Source organism: Herpailurus yagouaroundi, unplaced genomic scaffold (genome assembly GCF_014898765.1).
Source record: "Herpailurus yagouaroundi ecotype Mexico unplaced genomic scaffold, PumYag 251, whole genome shotgun sequence".
Taxonomy (NCBI): domain Eukaryota; kingdom Metazoa; phylum Chordata; class Mammalia; order Carnivora; family Felidae; genus Herpailurus; species Herpailurus yagouaroundi.
In genome coordinates, this window is record NW_024412468.1 from 2,197,759 (window position 1) to 2,217,856 (window position 20,098).

Consider the following 20,098-nt stretch of genomic DNA (forward strand, 5'->3'; position numbering starts at 1 on the left):
GCCCTGGGTGGGGGCTCTTAGTCCCTGAGGGGGATGGGAATCTAATGTCTCCCAACATTAGTCTGAAAAGCAAGTCTGAACAAACCATAGGTAAAATGTGAAACCGTCCTCGTGTGACAGAAACACCAGGTCAGGAAATGAGGTGAAGGACGACTAGATGACCTCATAAACCCACCGGAACATTTGTATTTCTGGGGTAATCGTTTAAAAATTATTTTTATGGGAGAGAACTCACTGGGTATGCCCCCTCTCCGTGGCACCATAGATCTGATTTCATTACAACCGAATGACTTTAAAATGTTAACCATTTATAAAAAAAAGAAAAATGCCCTGAAAATGATGATAAGCCATCCGAGAAACACAAAATATGGCTTATACAAAGTTCATGGCGGGTCCAAGGGTCCTTACTCCTATTCCAGAGGGTTCCTGAGAACCAGAACGCTGAGGGACACAACTCTGGGTCCCTGCTATTTCCAGAGGGCTGAGTAGCACCTGGCCTTGGAATTGGGCCCAGAAAAGTGACCAGGGGATGCGGACCCAGCAATGGGCTTCTGGGGATCCTCCCGATGGACGGCACAATCTTGCTCTCAAGAGGACCCGGGTTATCCTGAATTCGCTAAGGGTCCCTGAAGCATGTAAGCTTCCGCACTTGGGGCAGGAATGTCTACGCCTCTCCGAGCCATCACGCGTACGATGCTGGAGAAGCCAGAGGACTTGACAGAACAGCACGCTGGGGTCCAGGGGCAAAAGCGGCCACCGGCATCCACTTGGAATTGCCAGTCCCAGAATGCCACCTGGCCAAGCTTTCCACCGAGCCTGCTCCCAGGACTAAGGTATCACCTGCCTCGGTTCCATTTTCGCCTGCCTGACAAAGACGCCTGCATTCAGCTAGGTTCAGAGTGTGCATTCGGGACTATCACAAACAAAACACTCTCAATATCGCCATTAGAAGCCTCACCGACCTCTTGAATGGGTCATGTTGTTCTAGTCCAGTGGACGCGCCAGGTGAACGAAAGAGCCACAGAATCCATAGCTAAGGAAATCCTGCCATCTGAAGGAAGGTTCTCAAAAATCCCCCAGAGAGCAAGGGATAGCCCATCACATGAAAAAAGAATCAACTCTGACTTGGCCGCACGGACCCAGGTGAGAGCCACGGGCAGGCTTTCGCCACGCTTTTGTGCCGCTAATGAACACCTGCATTTATGACCTTGTATTTTACTGCTACCTGGGTGCTACTCACAGGACTGGCGGAAACAAGGTCTGTTCTTTCTGAACAAAGGGAAGTAGCTTACAGAGGAATGACTACATTCGCGGGGAAGAACGTGGGGGTGTGGACCACGTTACGGTTTCAGGGCGGGTTATGTTTTATTTCCCAGTCAGAGGGCACATGCCTGGTTTGCACTTAAGCTATCTTGCTGTAAACACTGGGATTTCTCACATCTGAAGAGATCCCTGAAAAGGCGAAGGTTCCAAGTGTCTCCTGGATTATCCAGAAACACTCTGGCAAAATTCCCCACTTGAGCCTATGCCACGGACCAGTCTGATGTGTCTGCTCTGCCTGGACGCTCCTCTAGCTGGAACCTTCCGCTCTGAAAAGGATAGATACTGAAGTCCTTGTCCGTCCCTTGTCCCTGCAGTGGGTACTGGGGTTTCCTGGCGCGTGGCATCGCCCGCTATAATCTACGTGAAATGGTAGAGCTCATCGCGACTGCAACATGGCTTCTGGTGAAGCTAACAGATCCTTCCACAGCTGGAGCTGTTCTGGGCTTGACCTTAGCTTCCCCATCCGTTTTTTTTTGTTTTTTTGTTTTTTTTTTCTGGCAACAGAAAACTAAATTACTTACGGAGATAGAGCTAGTGACGGACTCCCAGTTGGTCTCTGAGGCTGCTGCGGGTTGGAAATCTTCCTAGAAGGCAAGAAACATCCATATGAGTCCATCAGACCTCTGTTTCGTTCATTATGTGCACAGTTTCAGTATCTCGGCCATCTAAAGCTTCTTCCAACTGAGTGACAACAGAAATGAGGGTACCGTCTTGCTGGACAGGTCACCATTCGTCTTAGGCACCTCTCCTCAGGAACCCTTCTCATTCAAGACACGGACATTTATGGACATAATGCATACAGTCACATTCACTCATAAGGGCTGGTGAAATGGAAAACGTGCAGACAGCAGTTCAGATTTTAACTCGGTCACCTGCAGGCTGTGTGACCTCAGGCAATCTACTTAACCTCTCCGATCCTTCTCTTCCTCATCTGTAAAAGGCTGGTGCGGGATGCTCCAAGAAGAGGGTAGTTTTGAGAGCTGCATGCGCTAATTATGTAATTACAACTCGCACTTAATAAGGTGCCTCATAAAGAGTAATAATAGTCATTATCAGTATTGTTTATCTGGTTTGAACTCGGTTCTGCATCATGTTCAATCCTGCCGACTGAGCTGGTCTACGGTATCAGCGATCTTTCCAAAGATAAATTAACCGACAACGGGCCATTCCTGACTCTATCAAGAAATGTCAGGCAGAACAGCAGGGGGAAGGAAATGGCCTTGGAGTGACAAAGTGCTACCCGAGGAAAGAAGGTAATGGGCAGACCTGAGACAGTTATCTCAGAGAAACCTCAAAGGGTTGGTGACAGCAACGGATCTCGGAGAAAGAAAACTTCTCCTAAAAGACAAATGGGTCTCCAATTGGTGACTGTCTTGCTAATTACTCTAGCAGCAGTAACTGTAAAAAACAGAGTGGGAAGGAAAGCTGATTCTACCATTTTTACACGTCACAGACGGTTTCTTGAACTTGCTAAAATAAAGCGAGTCAGGTGAGGTCTCCTAGCCAGACCAGAGAGTATGTGAAGATGATGTTGAGGAAAATTCTGATACTCAAATCTGCCGGCTTATTTACCCAAGTATACTTACTGAACGAGAGCCAAGTATCAGGTCTAAATTTCATTAACATTTTGAGGAGCTAGAAATGCACGTGTTAATTCCTCATGATGAGACTGGTTTATGTATAAATGCCTGTGTTAGAAAAATTCAGTTGTTTACCAAGAGAGAACTAAGTCAAGCGTGGGGTTCAAGGAATGAACATCTATTAAAAACTGGCTAGATGTCATTATTCTGGTCTCAACTTCAGGAAACGTGAGACAGAAAGAGAAATTGGGGTCTCTGCACTCTGCAAGACGGGATTCTCATAAAAAAGGACATGGAGATCCCACAGGAAACGGATGCATGCAAACAAATGAAGGTTGGTATTTATGGAAGTCTTCCGAGCAGGTGAGCAGGTGACGTTGGGCAAGAGAGACAACAGCTTCTCCATGTCTTGCAGGGGCTCCTGGTGGGAGGACAGATACCAGGTAGGATAAGTACCTGAGCAACCCTCACATCATGGGATTTTCATTTGCATTCATTCATTCATTCATTCATTCAATATTTGCTAATCACCAATTATGTGATACATTCTAAGCAGAGGGTAGAATCATGGAACCAAGAAACGACACCTTCCCTCCAGGATGTCAAGAGGTAAACACATAAACGAACAGGTAAGTAACACGTGCAATAAACTCATGTGGGACCTGGGAAGAAGTGGGCTTAGAAAAATCTGACCCAAGAAGGTGACTCTTGAGCTGAGTCTTATAGACTCAGGTAAGTAGATAAGGGAGGAGAGCGTCACTTGTAAGAAAGGTGGGGTACAACACTCAAGGACAGACTGATGTCTAGACAAGGGTGAGGAACATACACAGAAAAAGTTGTTCCTGGGGAAAGTTAATGAGTCCTGTTGGGCACGGCATGTTTGAGGTGCCCATGCAACATCCAAGTAGAGATGTTGAGGAGGCCATTTGCTAAATGAGAGTGGGCCATGTGAGGGAGACCAGGACTTTGGAGAGAGATTTGAGAGTCACCAGCACAAAAATCCAGTGATGGGTTATGTTGACCATGCATGAAAATCACAAGAGCGACAATCTTAAAATCTTGTAGCTGGAAAGACGTTTACTATTACCTAGTGCAATCTTTTCATTTTAATGATCAGAAAACCAATTCTCAGAGACATAAACGGTATGGGTGTGCTCCATAGCATGTGGCCAACTTCTTGCAAAGCTAGGAGCACTAGAACTCGTTTCTAAGTACGAGCTGGGTGATGATCTTTCACATCATTGTAGCTGGCTTGGACGAAACAGTGTCCAAAGGGAAGTTAAAAGAAAAACAGGAGAGGCATAGAGCAGAATATTGGTGGAAGCTTCTATGGGGATACCCTTTGAGGTATTCTTAGTTAGATTTTATATCTATACTTGCTAAATTCTGTGACTTCAATTTACTTCATTTTCTTGCATAGGTATATGGTAAAAATGTTCTGTTAAGCACTTTTTAAATATAAAGTGTCTTTATGCCCACACACCTAGACAAATACTACACAAAAACACTTTTCTCTTCTTTACTGTCTGGGCTACAGGATTCCAGCTAAAAACTTTAACATGTAAAAATGACAGAGGATTTCATTAACCTCCAGATAAAAAGTAAATTTATCTTCTCTTAGCAACATGATTATGAGACACTTAAAAGAAACCAACCTTCTTTTAGGTTATTTCAAAATTTGCCATTAATTATAAATGGCATATTTAAAATGAGCTTACAAAAAGGAAAAATGCCTCTCCAAGGAATAAAATGTAGAACCTATGAATTTTAGAGCTGAAAGGTCAGTCTTGGCAGGGGAAGGAACATAACCATTTGCTGTCTAAATCTATCCTTAACATGATGATCTCCTCCACCATAATCTCCCAAGGCCGGGCTTCTCAGTCACTAGCTTTCTCCAGGCTACACTGTCTCCAGAGCCCAGAGTCTGTACTCCACAGGATGGCCACGGTGGCCTTGTCTTTTGCCACCTTACTGAAAAATAAGTGACATATAGCACCATGTAGGTTTAAGGTGTACAAAAAGATGATCTGATACGTGTATATGTTGCTAGATGGTTACCACAAGAAGGTTGGTTAACACACTGAGGGCCTCACATAATTAAAATTGTGTGTGGGTGTGTGTAGTGAGACTATTTGAGAATACTCTCTCTTGGCGACTTTCAAGTATATAATACAGCATCGTTAATTACATCAGCATGCTGTGCATTAGACCCCTAGACTTTATTCACCTTATAATGAGAAGTTCGTGCCTTTGGGCCAACAACTGCCTGCTTCCCTACTTCCTTGACCCTGGAAACCACCACATGACTTTATTTCTGTGAGTCTGGCTTTCTTTTAATCTTAAAAAGCATTTTAAGGAACCTCTATGCCCAACGTGGGGCTCAAGTTCACGACCCAAGCCCAAGAGTTGCACGCTCCTCCAATTGAGATAGCCTTTTTTTTTTTTTACAGTATGCATATAAGTGAGATTCATACAGTTTTGTCTTTTTCTACCTGACTTACTTTACTCAGCCTAGTGTCCTCAAGGCCCATCTGTGTTGTCTCAAATGTAGGATTTCCTTCTGCCTCATGGCTGAATATATACATCTCACATCTTCTTTACCCATTCCTCTGCCAGTGGGCAGCGGGTTGTTTCCACATCTTGGCCGTTGTGAATAATGCTGCAGCGCACGTGGAGGGTGAAGGTACCTCCTCAATACCGTGATTTAGTTTCTTTCAATTGTGTAACTACAAGCGGGATTGCCGGGTCGTACGACAGGCTTTTAATTTCTTGAGGAACCTCCCTACTGTTCTCCACAGTGGCTGGACCAGTCTGCATTCCCACCATCAGTGCACTAAGGTTCCATTTGTCCACATCCTCACCAACATCTGTCACCTCTTGTCTTTTGGATACTAGTCATTCTAACAGGTGTGACGTGATACCTAATTGTGCTTACGATGTGCATTCCCCTGCTGGTTAGTAATGGTGAGCATCTTTTCATGTCCCTGTTGAGCATTTATAGGTCTTCTCTGGAAAAGAAATGTCTCTTCAGGTCCTCTTCCCATTGTTAAATCAGATATTTATTTATTTATTTATTTATCTATTTATTTATTTATTTATTTATTTATTTATTTATTTTTGCTATTGAGTTACATGAGTTCCTTATATATTTTGGATGTTAATCTCTTTTCAGATATGTGGTTTGCAAATACCTTCTCCCATCCCATAGGCTGCCTCTTCATTCTTCTGTTTCTTTTGCTGTGTAGAAGCTTTTATAGTTTGATATAGTCTCACCTCTTATTCATTGCCTTTGCTTTTGATATCATCTCCAAAAAAATCATCACCACAACCAATGTCTCGGAGCTTTTCCCTTATGCTTTCTTGTAGGAGTTTTCCAGTTTCAGGTCTTACATTTAACTTGACTCTATTTTGAGTTAGTGTTTGTGAGTGGTGTTAAGATACGGGTCCAACTACATTCTTTTACATTTGAGTATCCAGTTTTCCCAACACCATTTCTTGACCTGAGTACCTTTCCCCATCAAATATTTTTAGCTACTCTGAAAAATTAGCTAACTTTAGATGGATGGGTTTATTTCTGGGCTATTTGACTCTATTGGTATCTTTTAAACGTGTAGATGAACTCACTTCTCTCTTCTGCTTAAATCCCTCCAACAGCTTTCCAATGTACTTGGGATCTGGTCTTGTACAAGGTGGCCCCTGCTTGCCTCATCCGCAGCGTCTCTCTCTGATTTGAGGTTCCACGTTTCCCACATACTCCACTCCCACCAAAATGGCCTCTTACCATCTTTCAAATAACACTCCGGGGGTCTTCCCTTAGGTCAAAATCTGCTGCTGTTCCCTACATCTGGAATGCACTTTCTGCAAGTGTTACAGGGACTGGCTCCTCATTATTTTATGCTCAGATAGCACATCTGTAGAGAACCCTCCTTGAACGTTTTATTTAAGATAACCCCACTCTTGGCCACTCAAGTCACTTCATTTGCTTCATTTTCTTTCAAGCATTTACGACAGTCTGAAATGGTGTTGTATTTGGTTTTGTGTTCATTATCTCTTTCCCCAGCTAGAGTGCACACTCTAGAATGGCAGGGAGCTGATCTCTTCTGTGCTCTATGCCAAATTCTTAGCTGAGTTTTGGGTACATGCTCCAATGTCACTGGGCCCCAGGGTACATTCAGGGATGACGTCCGTCCGCTTCCCCGGCCGCCCCGTCTGGGCAAAGCAGCACTTTCCAGTCAGAGCCCATTCTGATCAGCTGTGCCTGTGTCACACTGCCTGCTGCATATTTTTAGTATCATCCTGGGTAGACAGCTTGCTTTTGCAAGCTCCAGGCTAACACGAGACGAACTCCTCTACTGTGGGGTCTCTTGGCAGAGCAGTGCCTTTAGCATTACTTAAATGCTAAAATAGAACCAACAGTGAATCATCACTTAAAATGTATCACAACGGTCCAGCCTACAAAAACACGTCTCTGTCCTTTGTGACAACAAATTGGGATTCATGCTTTAGAAGCCGTGTCCCATCCTTCCAAGGAGAGGGAACTACTCGTTGGCTCTAACAGGTAGGTACCAATTCAGCGCTTCATTTCCTTACCTCCTGCTGCTCCACTGGAGTCTGTTTCATCCTAAAAGGAAGGAGATGCTATTTCGGCTACTTGGTTCCCTCAGTCCCTGCAGGGACAGCCGTGGGTGACTCATTAAGATGGAATCTAGGGGTCCAAGCCCTCCCTGGACCGAAGAGCAAACGGCAGTCCCGAGAGCCAGAGGGACTGTCCAGCATCTCCGAGCTAATCACGACTGCAGTCAGGACTAAAGTCCAAGAAGCTACTGATCTCCGAGCCGCATGTTTTCCAAGCCGCCCAGCGACGGCATGCGTCATCCTGTCGGCACCATCTGAGTCTACTAAGAATTCATTTATGGCATCACAAATAACTTATTCTCAGTTTACGTCCTCACGTTATAATACTTCAGGACCACATTCTGGCAGTGAAACTCATTATTTGGGATTTTGAAATGAAACCCGCTCCCTTAAGACTCGATTTGGAGTAGTTCTGAAAACATGGACATGATTCTGAGATCTGTATTTTTTAAATGGCTTGGTTCTGAAAGATTGATTTGTGTGAGAAAACAGTTACATACTAGGAAGTTGGGGAGGCATGTAAAAACAAAAACTTAAAAGTATACGAAAACATAGATGGGTATTTGTGTAACTGCAGTGTGGAAGAGATATAATCCTAAGCATGAGCGCGAAAGTGAGAAAGCGTAAAAGTCGATACACCTCACGCATACTAAACGTTGCACAAATCCAAAAATACCAACAACAAAATTGAAAGCAGATATACTTGTACCAGACATAACAGAGAAACAGTTGATATCCTTACATGAAATCGTTACGTCCTTAAAATGAAACGAGTTCTTATACATGAAAGGTTGTGAGAGTATGCTTCATATCATACAAATCTGCTAGAAAAATGTACCAATGGCTGATGGAAGCACGACTGAAAATACATTCACAACAATACTGACATTGTTGGCACTAAATGTTGCTTGCTTTCTCCTTCCTTTTGTCTCCTTATGTGTCCTAACATGTTCACAATACATACCTACTTTTAATAAGAGAACGATACGTTTCTGAAACAACAATGCAATGGATTGCAGCGTGTGTGAGCACTTACCTCTAAAAGCCTTATGTTATATTATTAGATTGAATAGTGTTACCCATGTATTCTCCGGTGGAAGATAGAAGCATCTTTGGTAGAGATAATTCTCATCAGTTACGACAGAGAACTGTTCAAAGTGGGACAATAAAGAAGGGTTCTAGAATTATGACCTTTGGTTCCACCTCAAACGCGGCTAATGCAACACCAACTTTTGATGATATAAAAACGGCCAGGGAAACAGGCAGGGAGCCATCAGCTCAGGGCCGGACAGGCGTCCGTCCAGCTCCGTGTGAGGACGGCTGACTCACAGGCTGGAGACCAATCAAGCCGCAAGTCTGATAACACTACAGGCCATGGGTATTCTCACCGATCATCTTCACTATCAAAGACTGAGACATGATTGGGAACTTCATTCCAGACAGGACATGGCCGGATAACCCTTCCTGGCCATCAGTCACCCTGGGGTCATCCCAGAGCGAGGTGGTATATTCCACGTGGACACGGGGAACATCCCCTCCCTCGCCCACCAAGGCGACCAGTCACAGAATGCCGGCAGCGGGTGTCCACGTGAGTCCCCGTCCTGAACCTTGACAGTGGATCTGGGAACAAGCGTCTTTGGAGCCAGCTGTTGGCAGGCCAGGACTCTAGCCTGGAAGTTAACTGGCCGTACCACCTGTTCCCGGATCTCACAGGGGACGGCTGTTCACTCTCAGCCTGGGTGGCTACACTGTATGTGAGTAGACGAGCCATAACCGGTTCACTGCTTGGGAGGATGATTTCTTCCGCCTCTTAGAGCAAAAAATACGTGCTTACTTGGAGATTTTAAACAGCTTTCAGCCAAAACAATGCTTAACTTACCAAGGATGACTTAATTTGGGGAACGTTTTGAAGGACATTTGTCAGGGCATTTTCTTTTATTGTGAAAATTTTTCTTGGGTGTGAGGTTTCATATTTCTTCCTCAGAGACACAGAACAGAGAACTCCCTCTCCTAACTCTGTCTGTGCTTCTTGGGTAAGTGCGTGCGTAGAGGTCTTTCTTTCGAAATGTGAAAGAAACAGAGGGATTTGTCTGGATTCACAAAACGGTAACAAACAAATACACTATCACAATTTATTCCTTAAGTGATTCCTCATTTGTTCGTCACACTCTGTTCATGACCCACTGAGGAAAATCAAATAAAGCTAAAATTGGAGGCTGTGCCCTGAGATGACTCTATGGGAAAGCTGTTTTAGAAGAAAGACTTCTGAGACTTTAGTACATGAATTTCTGGCACACAGCGCCATCCGTGCGCATGCAAATAATGACACGTCCATGACTCAACGTCTATGGGAACAGAATAAAACAAAAACGAAAATCCTTAGGTTCAATCCTAGTCTGTGATCCAACCAATCCTTTACAAGTGTATCTCATTATATGCTCATCATCGAATCAGCTCTTTTCTAAGTAATATGGGAAAGGCCAGCTTTTATTGGCAACAACATCTAGTACAAGTATATCGAGAGTTCAAGAATCAATAATTAACAAGAATCAAGGAGCGTATTTCAAAGTTAGAGAATTGGCCTGTGAAATTATTAACATAACTTCTTAGAGCTCTGAGAAGTCCTGGGGATGAGTCATCTGCTACTGGAAATAAAATGTTAATAAAATAAATAATCTTTAATAACAAATATCGCCCACAGATAGGACACATTTGCAGCTTTCCACGAATTCAAGAGTTGGTTTCACAACTTTTTAACCATATTATAATTTCTACTTTTTAGAGAGAGAGAGTGTACAAGGGTGGAGAGACACAGAGGGAGAGAAAGAGGGGGGGAGGGAGAGAGGGAGAGAGGGGGAGAGGGAGGGAGAGGGAGGGAGAGAGAGAGAGAGAGAGAGCGAGAGAGCGAGAGAATCTCAAGGAGGCTCCATGCTTACCACAGAGCCTGACACAGAGCTCAATCCTACACCCATTACTGACAATACAGTAAAATGGTTTAATTTAGATCTAGGATTCATCAACAAATCATCCATGGAATTCTGATGCCAATGTCCAAGTATTTTTTTTAAAGTCATTTTTCCTCCTATGTTGTAAGACCAGGTACTTTCTATATCTGATTTCTTTAGACCAGACTTAGTGTGGCGAACTATTACAACAAGATGAGCAAAGATTAGACCAAACTCAAGTGCAATGGCCAAAGAGGAAAGGCTTCAGCAGGCAGCGAAGAAGACATCAACTCAGAGAGGGGGTCATGGGGACCACAATACAAAGCTAGAGAAGGGTGCAGGTGTGTTTGTAGACCGAGAGTGAATCTACTGTGATAGAAAACGATGAACAGCCTCCAGTTAGTGCTTGTGTACCACGGCCAGATGAGAACATAATGGGCCTCAAGAGGAGAGATGGGCGGGCTAGAAGCTTGATGAAATTAACTCTGTGTTACCCAAACAAGGACAAAACGCAACTCTGCTCATAGCTTTCGCTGTGCTTGATACGGACCAAATGATAAACGAACATTTAATTTTCATCTAAGAAAGATCCTGCCAGAGGTCTTTCTTCAACGTGTTGCTGGAGAGCTAGGGGCATATTTCAATTTGGTTAACGGTTCTTGTGAACACGATCAAGTTGTCTGGTATTAAGAGAGCTCTACGACTCATCACTCTGCAGTGACAGCTGCCTTTTATGGAGCACGGATCACACGCCGGGCACTGTATGAAACGCTTTGAGTACACCATGCCATCCATCATTTCTGCAGCTTTAGGACATGAGGAAGCAGGGAGACAGGGTGTGGACGGAACCTGTCCTGGAAGAGGGTCTGCAGGGACCGGGACCCCAGGCTGCAGCTACTTGGACCCCAGGCTGACCCACCGCGCCTTTGTCTCTGCTCTTGGGCTCAACCTTTCAGTTATCAAGAGTCCTTTCATACAGTAAACAAACACCCTTGATTTGTGCTAGGTACAGGTTTCCATACATTCCTTAAATGTATTTTGGAAAGAACATTTGGTTCAGTTCACCAGGAGCCTGAAAACTGTTAAAGATGGTACTTGGGACATCGCTAGGCTAATCTTCCAGATAGTTACAGGCCCAAGCCAAAATGGATGGCTGAGGATATGAAAAATTACAGGTTCGAAGTGAAAAGAAGAAATGCTGGCCGCAATTATTAATGTTTTCATTTCCTTGTGCTTAGCGTACTTCCTGGTATACAGAAGGCACTCGTTTTACTCTCCGTGTTGCTTCCCTCATTGAGGAGGAAAGACCATGTCACACTCAAAATCCAACAAAGCATTCAATTTTGGTTGGGTAACTGTGCTAAAATTCACACTCCCAAGGACGATGTTATATGAACGGATTATCTTCATCTTGGCCAGAAGCTAATTATATTATTACAACAAATATTAGGAAAAATGGTGATCGCACACACACAATGAAGATTAAGGACGCATCACCAAAATCCCTTGGCTAAAATCATTTCCTTTACAAACTCCAATTATCCCACTGCGAATTAAAACTTCTAAGATCTCACAGCAGGGAGAAAACGCCCTTTGAAATGTAACAGACAAAGCCATAGTCAACACAACCCATCACACCGGCAGGAAAAGGTGCTCAGGGAACCTTGTTCAGCAAGGGACAGGTTTATAAAGCAAAGAAGAACATCTAAAGAAGGATTCGGGGACTAAGGAGGGGCCCAGGGACGGGCCAGTCATAAAGCATTCAGAAAGCTAGTTGCTCTATTTAAAAATGTGAATATTGCCTAGGCGGGTGGGTTGGTGTTTTGGTGAAACATTTTCCTTGCGGGCAGTCACCCTGTCCCCACACTGGACCCCATGCGCTCAGCAGAACCCCCACCCATCACAATGACCACGTGGCCCCACAAGCTGCCCGGATGTGAAGCATTTAATAGCCGTGTTCATCCTGCAGTAGCACGGAAACGAACTAACCGTTAATTAAAAGCACAACCTTCTGCTCGGCCTGACCTGACCTGACCACCTGACCTGACACAGCTATGTGGTTAAACCAGCAAGTTGGGTAATGTCTAGTCTGAAACGGAAGGGCACCCTTCACTCGCAAATCACTCGTGACAAAAGGTGAGATCAGCGCATGCTTGACCTCCAGGTTCCTCTTTCCATCCCCACTCAACTAGCAACTAACGAAAGCAGCTGGCAGGTGTCAGATCCCGAAGAAGCAGGCCTTCAGCCAAGCTTCTTGGTGCTGAGTTCCTCGTGGGTGTCTTTCTGATAAGGGCTGGGAAAGCGCCACACAGAGGAACACTCGATCCTGTGGCCAGGCTCCGCGGCTGAAGCCGGTGAAGACGTCCCTGGGTCCGCATAACTTCATCATGACTCCCGAGTGAACAACGGGCGTCTTTTCCTACAGGTGCGAAAAGTCACTTCTGAGCAGGACAAGAGGCGTTTAAATGAGAGATCCCGCGATCTCAGTCCCAGTAGTTCATGTTTACGGACTCTGGCCTGTCACCAATTTCTCCTCTTGCCTGGGATGACATCAGCCGTGTTCGGCGGCAGTGTTCGGAAGTGAAAACACGAGGCTGGGCACAGCGAGGCTTTGATCCTAGACCGGCCCTCCTTTGCTTCTTGCTCGACTGTTTCTGTAGGATCATGTGCTGCGTCCCGTACAGAATGCAAGTTCAAGGCTTCATTCCTCTGCGCCAAACAGAATTACCAAGGTGATTTCTACTGCCGGAAGAATTAAAAGTACGATGCGCTCCAAAAGCAAAGGGAGAGAACACGCCCGGGGTTGGGTAAACCACGGCTTCTGCTCCGCTGAAGGGAAACGTCAGACCTGACCGCTCCGCTGCTCAGTCACCAGGCGGCCTGATACAGCCCCTGAACACCTGCCATCTCACACGTACACCGTATTCCTACTTCCTTCATTCTCAGCGGCACGCTCTGGGGACGGAAGGTGCTGACAGATCACCAAGTTCACGGTTCTAGTCACAACCTTAAGACTTTTGAATGACAACAAGCTGGACCTCACCGTGCTGGGCCCCGGGCAACGCCCGGATGCGTGAGAGGTGCAAATGCCCTGGAGGAAGATCTCACCCAGGTTAATTCTCCTTCCCCTGTTGTCATTCCCTTTCAGGTCAGCAACTTCTATTAACGTCATTTACTTTTCTGAATGGCTTACCATTACGTGAAATTATCTTACGTATTTCTGGACCTGTTTCCAAGTCTGCGTCTCTCCGTTAGGTAGAGGGTAAACGCCCTCGGAGGGTGAGATGCTTTCTAACTTGCACAGTGCTCAACCCCAGCACCTACGACAGAGTCTGTTAACTAAGAGGCATTCGTAAGTACTAGTTAAATGAAAGAATGAATACCGAGTGGACTGCTTTGAGGGGCAAATGAGAGGATTCACCTAAAGCCCTAGCATACTGGCTGGTACGCAGCTGAGGGTGAATAAATATTTGTGGGATAAATACACCAATAATGCAAGATCTATGGAAATAAATGCTCTATTAGGGCCATAAGCAAAGTCCTGTAGATCTACAGAGGAAGGAATGGCTCAAGTCTATGTAGGCAGACTGGAGAAAGAATTCAGAAGAAGGGGCCTTGGAGTTGACCCTAAATGACAATCAGGGATTTTGACTGTCAGGAGAGCAGACAGGTGGACAGGAGAGTGAGAATCTACTAAGAGTAGGCCACGCAGGACAAATCAGAGGGTCCTGAATGCCATGCTGAGCATGTTTTTGTTTTGTTTTGCTTTGTGTTTTTGTTTTTTGGTGTGGCGTTTAACCATTCCTTCACCAGACATTTAAAGACTTCCACTATTTCTGACCAAGTGGTTCAAAGTGGTGGAGATCCAGAAAAGAACACCAAGGTCACTGCTCTCAGGCTTTCTCGTTCTGACCACCCTTGACCTAAATACAAGGAAACCAGGCTCCCAGAAAGTCAGGCATCAGCATCACGGTCAGATTTGGTGCCTGGAGCCTACGTGTCCAGACATACTGGACCGCACCTGTCCTAGCTCGTAGGGAGTCAGATTTTCACACAGCCACATCTCTCGGGCCCCTGCTGACGTGCCTCCCTTTCTGTGTGTGTGAAAACAAGAAAAAAGAACAATGTTTTATCCTCTCGAATTCTGTGATCTTCAGCAGCACAATGGAGTTCCTAGAAAACGCACAGGAAACAACAGATCACTGTTCGGAGAGACGGGAGCAGTTGAAAAAATTGGAACCAAGACATTCAATGCTGTTGGTATGGAAACCCGTTCTGGGATGTCCACAGTCTTCTAGAGCAAGCTTAGAATTAAGAGTCCTTCCTCATGTTGGTAATCAAATCCCTAACATGATAACAGCATTCTCCACTCAAATATAATTTAGTTCTATCTCGTTTCTCAGCAGGGTACAAAATTACCTTTCTTCCGCATAGAAGAGTTAGAATGTTTGCCTGATGAGAACTTTCAACACATGAGGATCCCTTAAGCACTTTATGGTGACCCCTGAGGTCGGTCAGCAGGGGCTGATTTGGTGGGATTACCAAAAGCTATCTCGCAACCCAGCAGGGATCATAAAGACACCAGAATACAAATGGGCCCGATGGCTTTCATCAGAGGATCGCTAAGAACAAAGTAAATGAAGAGGAAGGGAGTGGTGAGCCTCCTTTGCTGAATAAGGATGGCAACACTTTGGCTGGTGGCAGGGGTTTAATGATCCGTGGGCTAAAGCATTTTCACATCCCGGCTTTGGACACAGAGCACTCCCATTCGAATTCCACGTGGAACGCTGACTGGGTGACCTTGGACAAAGTAGACTCTACGCTTGAGGCTCCTGATTCATAAAATGGGAAAAGCACCTTTTTTTTTTTTTTTAATCCCCCACAGGGGTGGTTGGGGATTAAATTAGACACCTCATGTGAAACGAACTGGCCCACGTGGGCATTCACTGCACTCTTTCCAAAACTAGTACAGTCTTTCCAATATGTTATCTGTCTCCGGAAAAGACGGCCATGCTAATTTAATACCTCTGCAAAGGGTAGGCAGGGGGTAGGGGAGCCACGAGCCACTAGCTCTGGAGTAGATGCTCTGGATCCAATCCCAACTCCATCCCTGACCAGCTGGAGTCCTTGCACCAAGTACTTAGTCTCTCTGGGCCTCAATATTTTCTTGTCAAAACGGTAGCCATCGCTATCTCAGAGGAATGTTTTGAATATAAATAGATCATTCCATGGAAAGCTGCAAGAAAAACACCGGATGCATCGAAAGGTGGAGACGGAACCTGTCTGCACATTTCTGTCCTAGGAAACATTGCTGATTGGGCCACCCAACCTATAGTGGCCGAACCTTTCTTCACCTCAAGTGGGCCCTGAGGTTTTCAAGTCTTCAGGAAGCTTTAACATCCCTCATCTTACTCCACTCTCACCACCACCGCGTGAGCGGGTATGGGCACAGATACCTTCGATAAAATAAAGGTTTGCAGCCTCTGAGAGGAGATTTTCTGATTTCCTGAGTGGTCATTTCTGTAAAACCAGCAAGCAAGGGCTGTGCCTTCTGGAACTTTCCCCAAGGGGATGGAATGCATTCCTCCAGCCCCTTGACTATACCCAGCAGTCTCTCTACAAAAGGAGTTCTACCCCACCCTCCAGGAAATTACCGAGTGCTTCCTACTTGCTCGACATGGTTCTAGGCATTGGAAAAACAGAGTCAACGAACCAAATACGGTCAATACAGTCACGTCAGGAACAGGTGTATGTATTTTGCCCAGTACAAATTGTTATACCTATTTAAAGGACCATTATTCATGCATTCTTCACAACAGCAAACACAAAATTTCAAAAGGGCAAGAAATTGCTTTAAAATAGTTGAAGGAATTTGTAGACAAAAGCTATGTATGCAGAGTCGCCTGGGTGGTTCACTAGATTGAGCCTCTGACTTGGGCTCAGGTCATGATCTCGTGGTTTGGGAGTTCAAGCCCTGAATCGAGCTCTCTGCTGACAGCTCGGAGCCTGGAGCCCGTTTCAGATTCTGTGTCTCCCTCTGTCCCTGCCCCTCCCCTGCTCACGCTCTGTCTCTGTCTCTCCCTCTCAAAAATAAATAAACATTTAAAGACGGGGGAGGCGCCTGGGTGGCTCAGTCAGTTGAGTGTCCAACTCTTGATTTTGGCTCAGGTCACGATCTCATGATCGGTTCGTGAGATAGAGCCCCACGTCAGGCCCCGTGCTGACAGTGCAGAGCAGCTTGGGATTCTCCCTCTCTCTCTGCCCCTCTCCCCCACTCACTCTCTCTGTCTCTCTCCTAAAATAAATAAATGAACTTAAAAAAAAACCCCCAAAACTATGGATGCATATGCAAGCCACTAATTTGCGCAGGCTCCGATCTCCTGGTAAGACATCTCTACATCCAAACTACTTACTGCCATTTCTAACTTACGAATTAAAGCTTGTAATTCTGAAGCTCAGCGAGACTTTACAAATCCCTGAGCAGTGCCTTCAACTCAGAGGCACTGGGCTGCCCCTGGGTACTGGGCCTGTCATCTGAGGGCTTGTCCCGGCGCCCCCACATGGGAGGAGGGTACTTCCTGCCCCCGGAAAGGCAGGCTTGGCCACGTGACTTCCTCTAACCAACTGAGTGGGAGAAGAAGCTTTAGGACACACTGTGTGGCTCACCCTTGCTCTCTTCCCACTGCTGCCTGTCTCCAGGGGGACTGACCCTTCGGCCTGGACTCCCACATGGAGTGAGATTAGCGCCTACACGAGTGGGAAGCCACTGGGATTTCAGGGATGTTCATTACCGCAGCTTAACTTAGAGAACCACAGCTATTGCTGGAGTAAGTGTCCAAAGTCACGACATTCTAAAGGGGCCACAGCCTACTGGTGACAAAGCCAGAGCTGGACTCCACGCCTCCCGGCGCCTGGTCCGAGGTGTTCTCCACGCTAGTGCATGCTTGAAGAAAGGACGCTCCAAGAAAGGAGAGCCCTTGTCTCCATCATTCTGCAGACCTCCAGGGTGATTCTGGTCACTCTTCATTTTCCTCTCCAAACCCCCCAGTGGGAAACCACGCGTACTACTCCCAAGGGCCCTTCTGGTATCTACTCGGCTCTGGCCCAATTCCGTCGGTGCTGAAGAAAGAGAAGGAAAATCAGCTCGGTTTCAGAGGCAACCGACCGTCCTGGAAGGCCGAGTGGGTGCCCTCTCTGATGCGCACAGGGAACAGGGGAGGCCCACGGGGCAGATGTCCAGAGGCCGTGGTCCTCTTGGCCCTGGGGGGGAGCGAGGTATGCATTCACCTTGAATCCAAGGTCTACCCCAAAATGTATCCCAGCCTGTGTTCTGAGACAAATGACACCTGCCGTGCGGTGTGCACTTCTCACAATGCGTCACCCGCTATTATCTCACGTAATATGTATATTTAGATTTTCAAAGGGAGAGATAGCCCACAGGGTGGTGGAATGCAGAGGGAGGTAATCCCACACTAGATGCGTGTGCAAAACAATGTTTCTTCTTCTAATATCAGTTCTCCCCAGGAAGAATCACTGGCATTTAAAATAAATCATCTGTAAAGGAAAACCTTATTTTATATGAAAGGATACAGAAGCCTTGAATGCACAGACACCAAACTGCATTTACTGTGCTCTCTCTGCATTTGACGTGTGAGAACCAAGAGGAAACTTTGTATCATTTAGGAAGACTCTTTAACAGCCATCTTTTAAAGTAATCTTCTGAAGCTATAGTAAATGTGTACTCTATAACCATATTATCTTTCCTTTTTAAAAATGTTTATATATCTTGAGAAAGCGAGAGCGTGAGCAGAGGAGAGGCAGAGAAAGGACAGAGGATCCCAAGCAGGGTCTACACTGTCAGCGCAGAGCCGGACTCGGGGCTGGAACTCACAAACTGTGAGATCATGACCTGAGCCGAAGTCGGACGCTCAACTGGGGCCACCCAGGTGCCCCATGTTATCTCTCCTTCTATGCAAAGCATTAAGAAGTTAGGAAGGACTCCAGGGGTCATGCCCTGCAAACTGCCACAATTATTTTTCTCATCCAAAGTGGTCAGCCACTAGTCTTTAGTTCTAGCTATGGGAGTTCTATTTTAAAATAAATCCAACACGGAGCACCTGGCTGGCTCAGTCAGTTGAGTGTCTGACTTCGGCCTAGGTCACAGTCTCGTGGTTTGTGGGTTCGAGCCCTGCGTCGGGCTCTGTGCTGACAGCTCAGAGCCTGGAGCCTGCTTCAGATTCTGTCTCTCTCTCTGCTGCTCCCCCACTCGCGTTCTGTCTCTCTCTCAAAAGTAAATAAACATTATAAAATCGATATAAATCCAAGAGTTGCAAAGTCCCCCTTTGGTTGTATCTGAACTGGATGAAAGTTGTACAATGTTGTTGTGTGCTGTGTTAATGGAATACTTACCGTAGAAATAATGCATTTGAAATGCAAAGCTCTTGTCTCTGTGCAGAAATGCACCTGCACCCTGATGGGGTGGGGGTGGGGGTAGTGGTGGTGTTGGGTAGGATTAATGATGCAGCTCCCAGCTCTCTACCGTATGCAAACGTTGACCACAGCAGTCTCCACTCTAAGGTGAAATTCACCTTCACCTCCCTTTCAAGAAGTCTTTGGTGAACTCCTCTCGTTCTGCCTGACATTTCACAGCTTCCTGCCTTCCAGGCTGCAGGAAAGGGATTCCCCGCCCCAGACGCCATTTCCCCCAGCAGAGGCTGCACAGGAAACCCTGGCAGAAGGCATGGCTGGTCTTGGGGGCTCCCGCACAGAACCTGCCCCTGCAAGGTGACGGTACTGAGTGCTCCCTCTAGCACTGAGCTCTTCTCAGAGAGAAAACAGGATGCAGAGGGGGGGACCGTGCAATAATATTTAATATACAGTCACTACTCAGGCAATGCAGAGATCAGATTTCATCAGAATAAAAAAAAAAATCCTTCACTCTCCTGCGTTAAGGGGAAGACAGTATTCTTTTAGGCGCAACAGCAGCAACAACAAAAAAGCCATAAACTTTTATAGAAAATAACGATATAAGTGGAGAAGAATCTTTACTCCCAGGAGAACACTACATTATCCTCTGCCAACCTCTTCGTTCACGGACGGGACAGAGAGCGGACGATTTACTGTACGTAGCCAAGAATGTTGCTTTTGGGAACCGTTTTAGCCTGGCCTCCGTATTCTCCACAAAAATAAAAGGGAAACTTCAAATTGATTTTCTGACACTGGTTGAGCGTTCTCAGTCTAAAAACTACCGAGCAGAATAATTTCAAAATGGAGCAGCATAAGCATGAGATGTTCTGGTAGGCGCCTTGTGGACCCACAGTGCTGTTACCCCTAGAACCTCACTGACGCCCCACTTAGGGTCCTCTGAAGACCCTACGTCCCTCTGGGCCTGCATCACGACAGCGGCCGCTGGGAAGGCCCCGCTAGGCTGGGACGTGTGGGTGCCTCCGTCCTGGCACTTTCAAACCACTGTGATTTTTTATACAGGACAGTCCTATGGCCCTGAATCCGTAACAGGTGCCGGCCAGAGGCGATCAACATTATCAGGAAAGATACCGTAGGCTTACAAGCCACTTTATATACAGTCACCCCCTCGGAAACGCAGGAAGCTCGGCT

At 46.0% G+C, this 20,098-nt stretch overlaps 1 protein-coding gene across 2 annotated transcripts in view; it reads right to left on the bottom strand.

The window, feature by feature from the left end:
• PDGFD (platelet derived growth factor D) overlaps positions 1 to 20,098 on the bottom strand; it is a 222,735-nt gene that overhangs the window by 27,021 nt on the left and 175,616 nt on the right. For both annotated transcript variants that reach the window (XM_040460769.1, XM_040460768.1), the window contains exon 4: positions 1,845 to 1,907. In XM_040460769.1, coding sequence (XP_040316703.1) covers positions 1,845 to 1,907 — 63 coding nt within the window. The remainder of the gene's footprint in view (positions 1 to 1,844; positions 1,908 to 20,098) is intronic.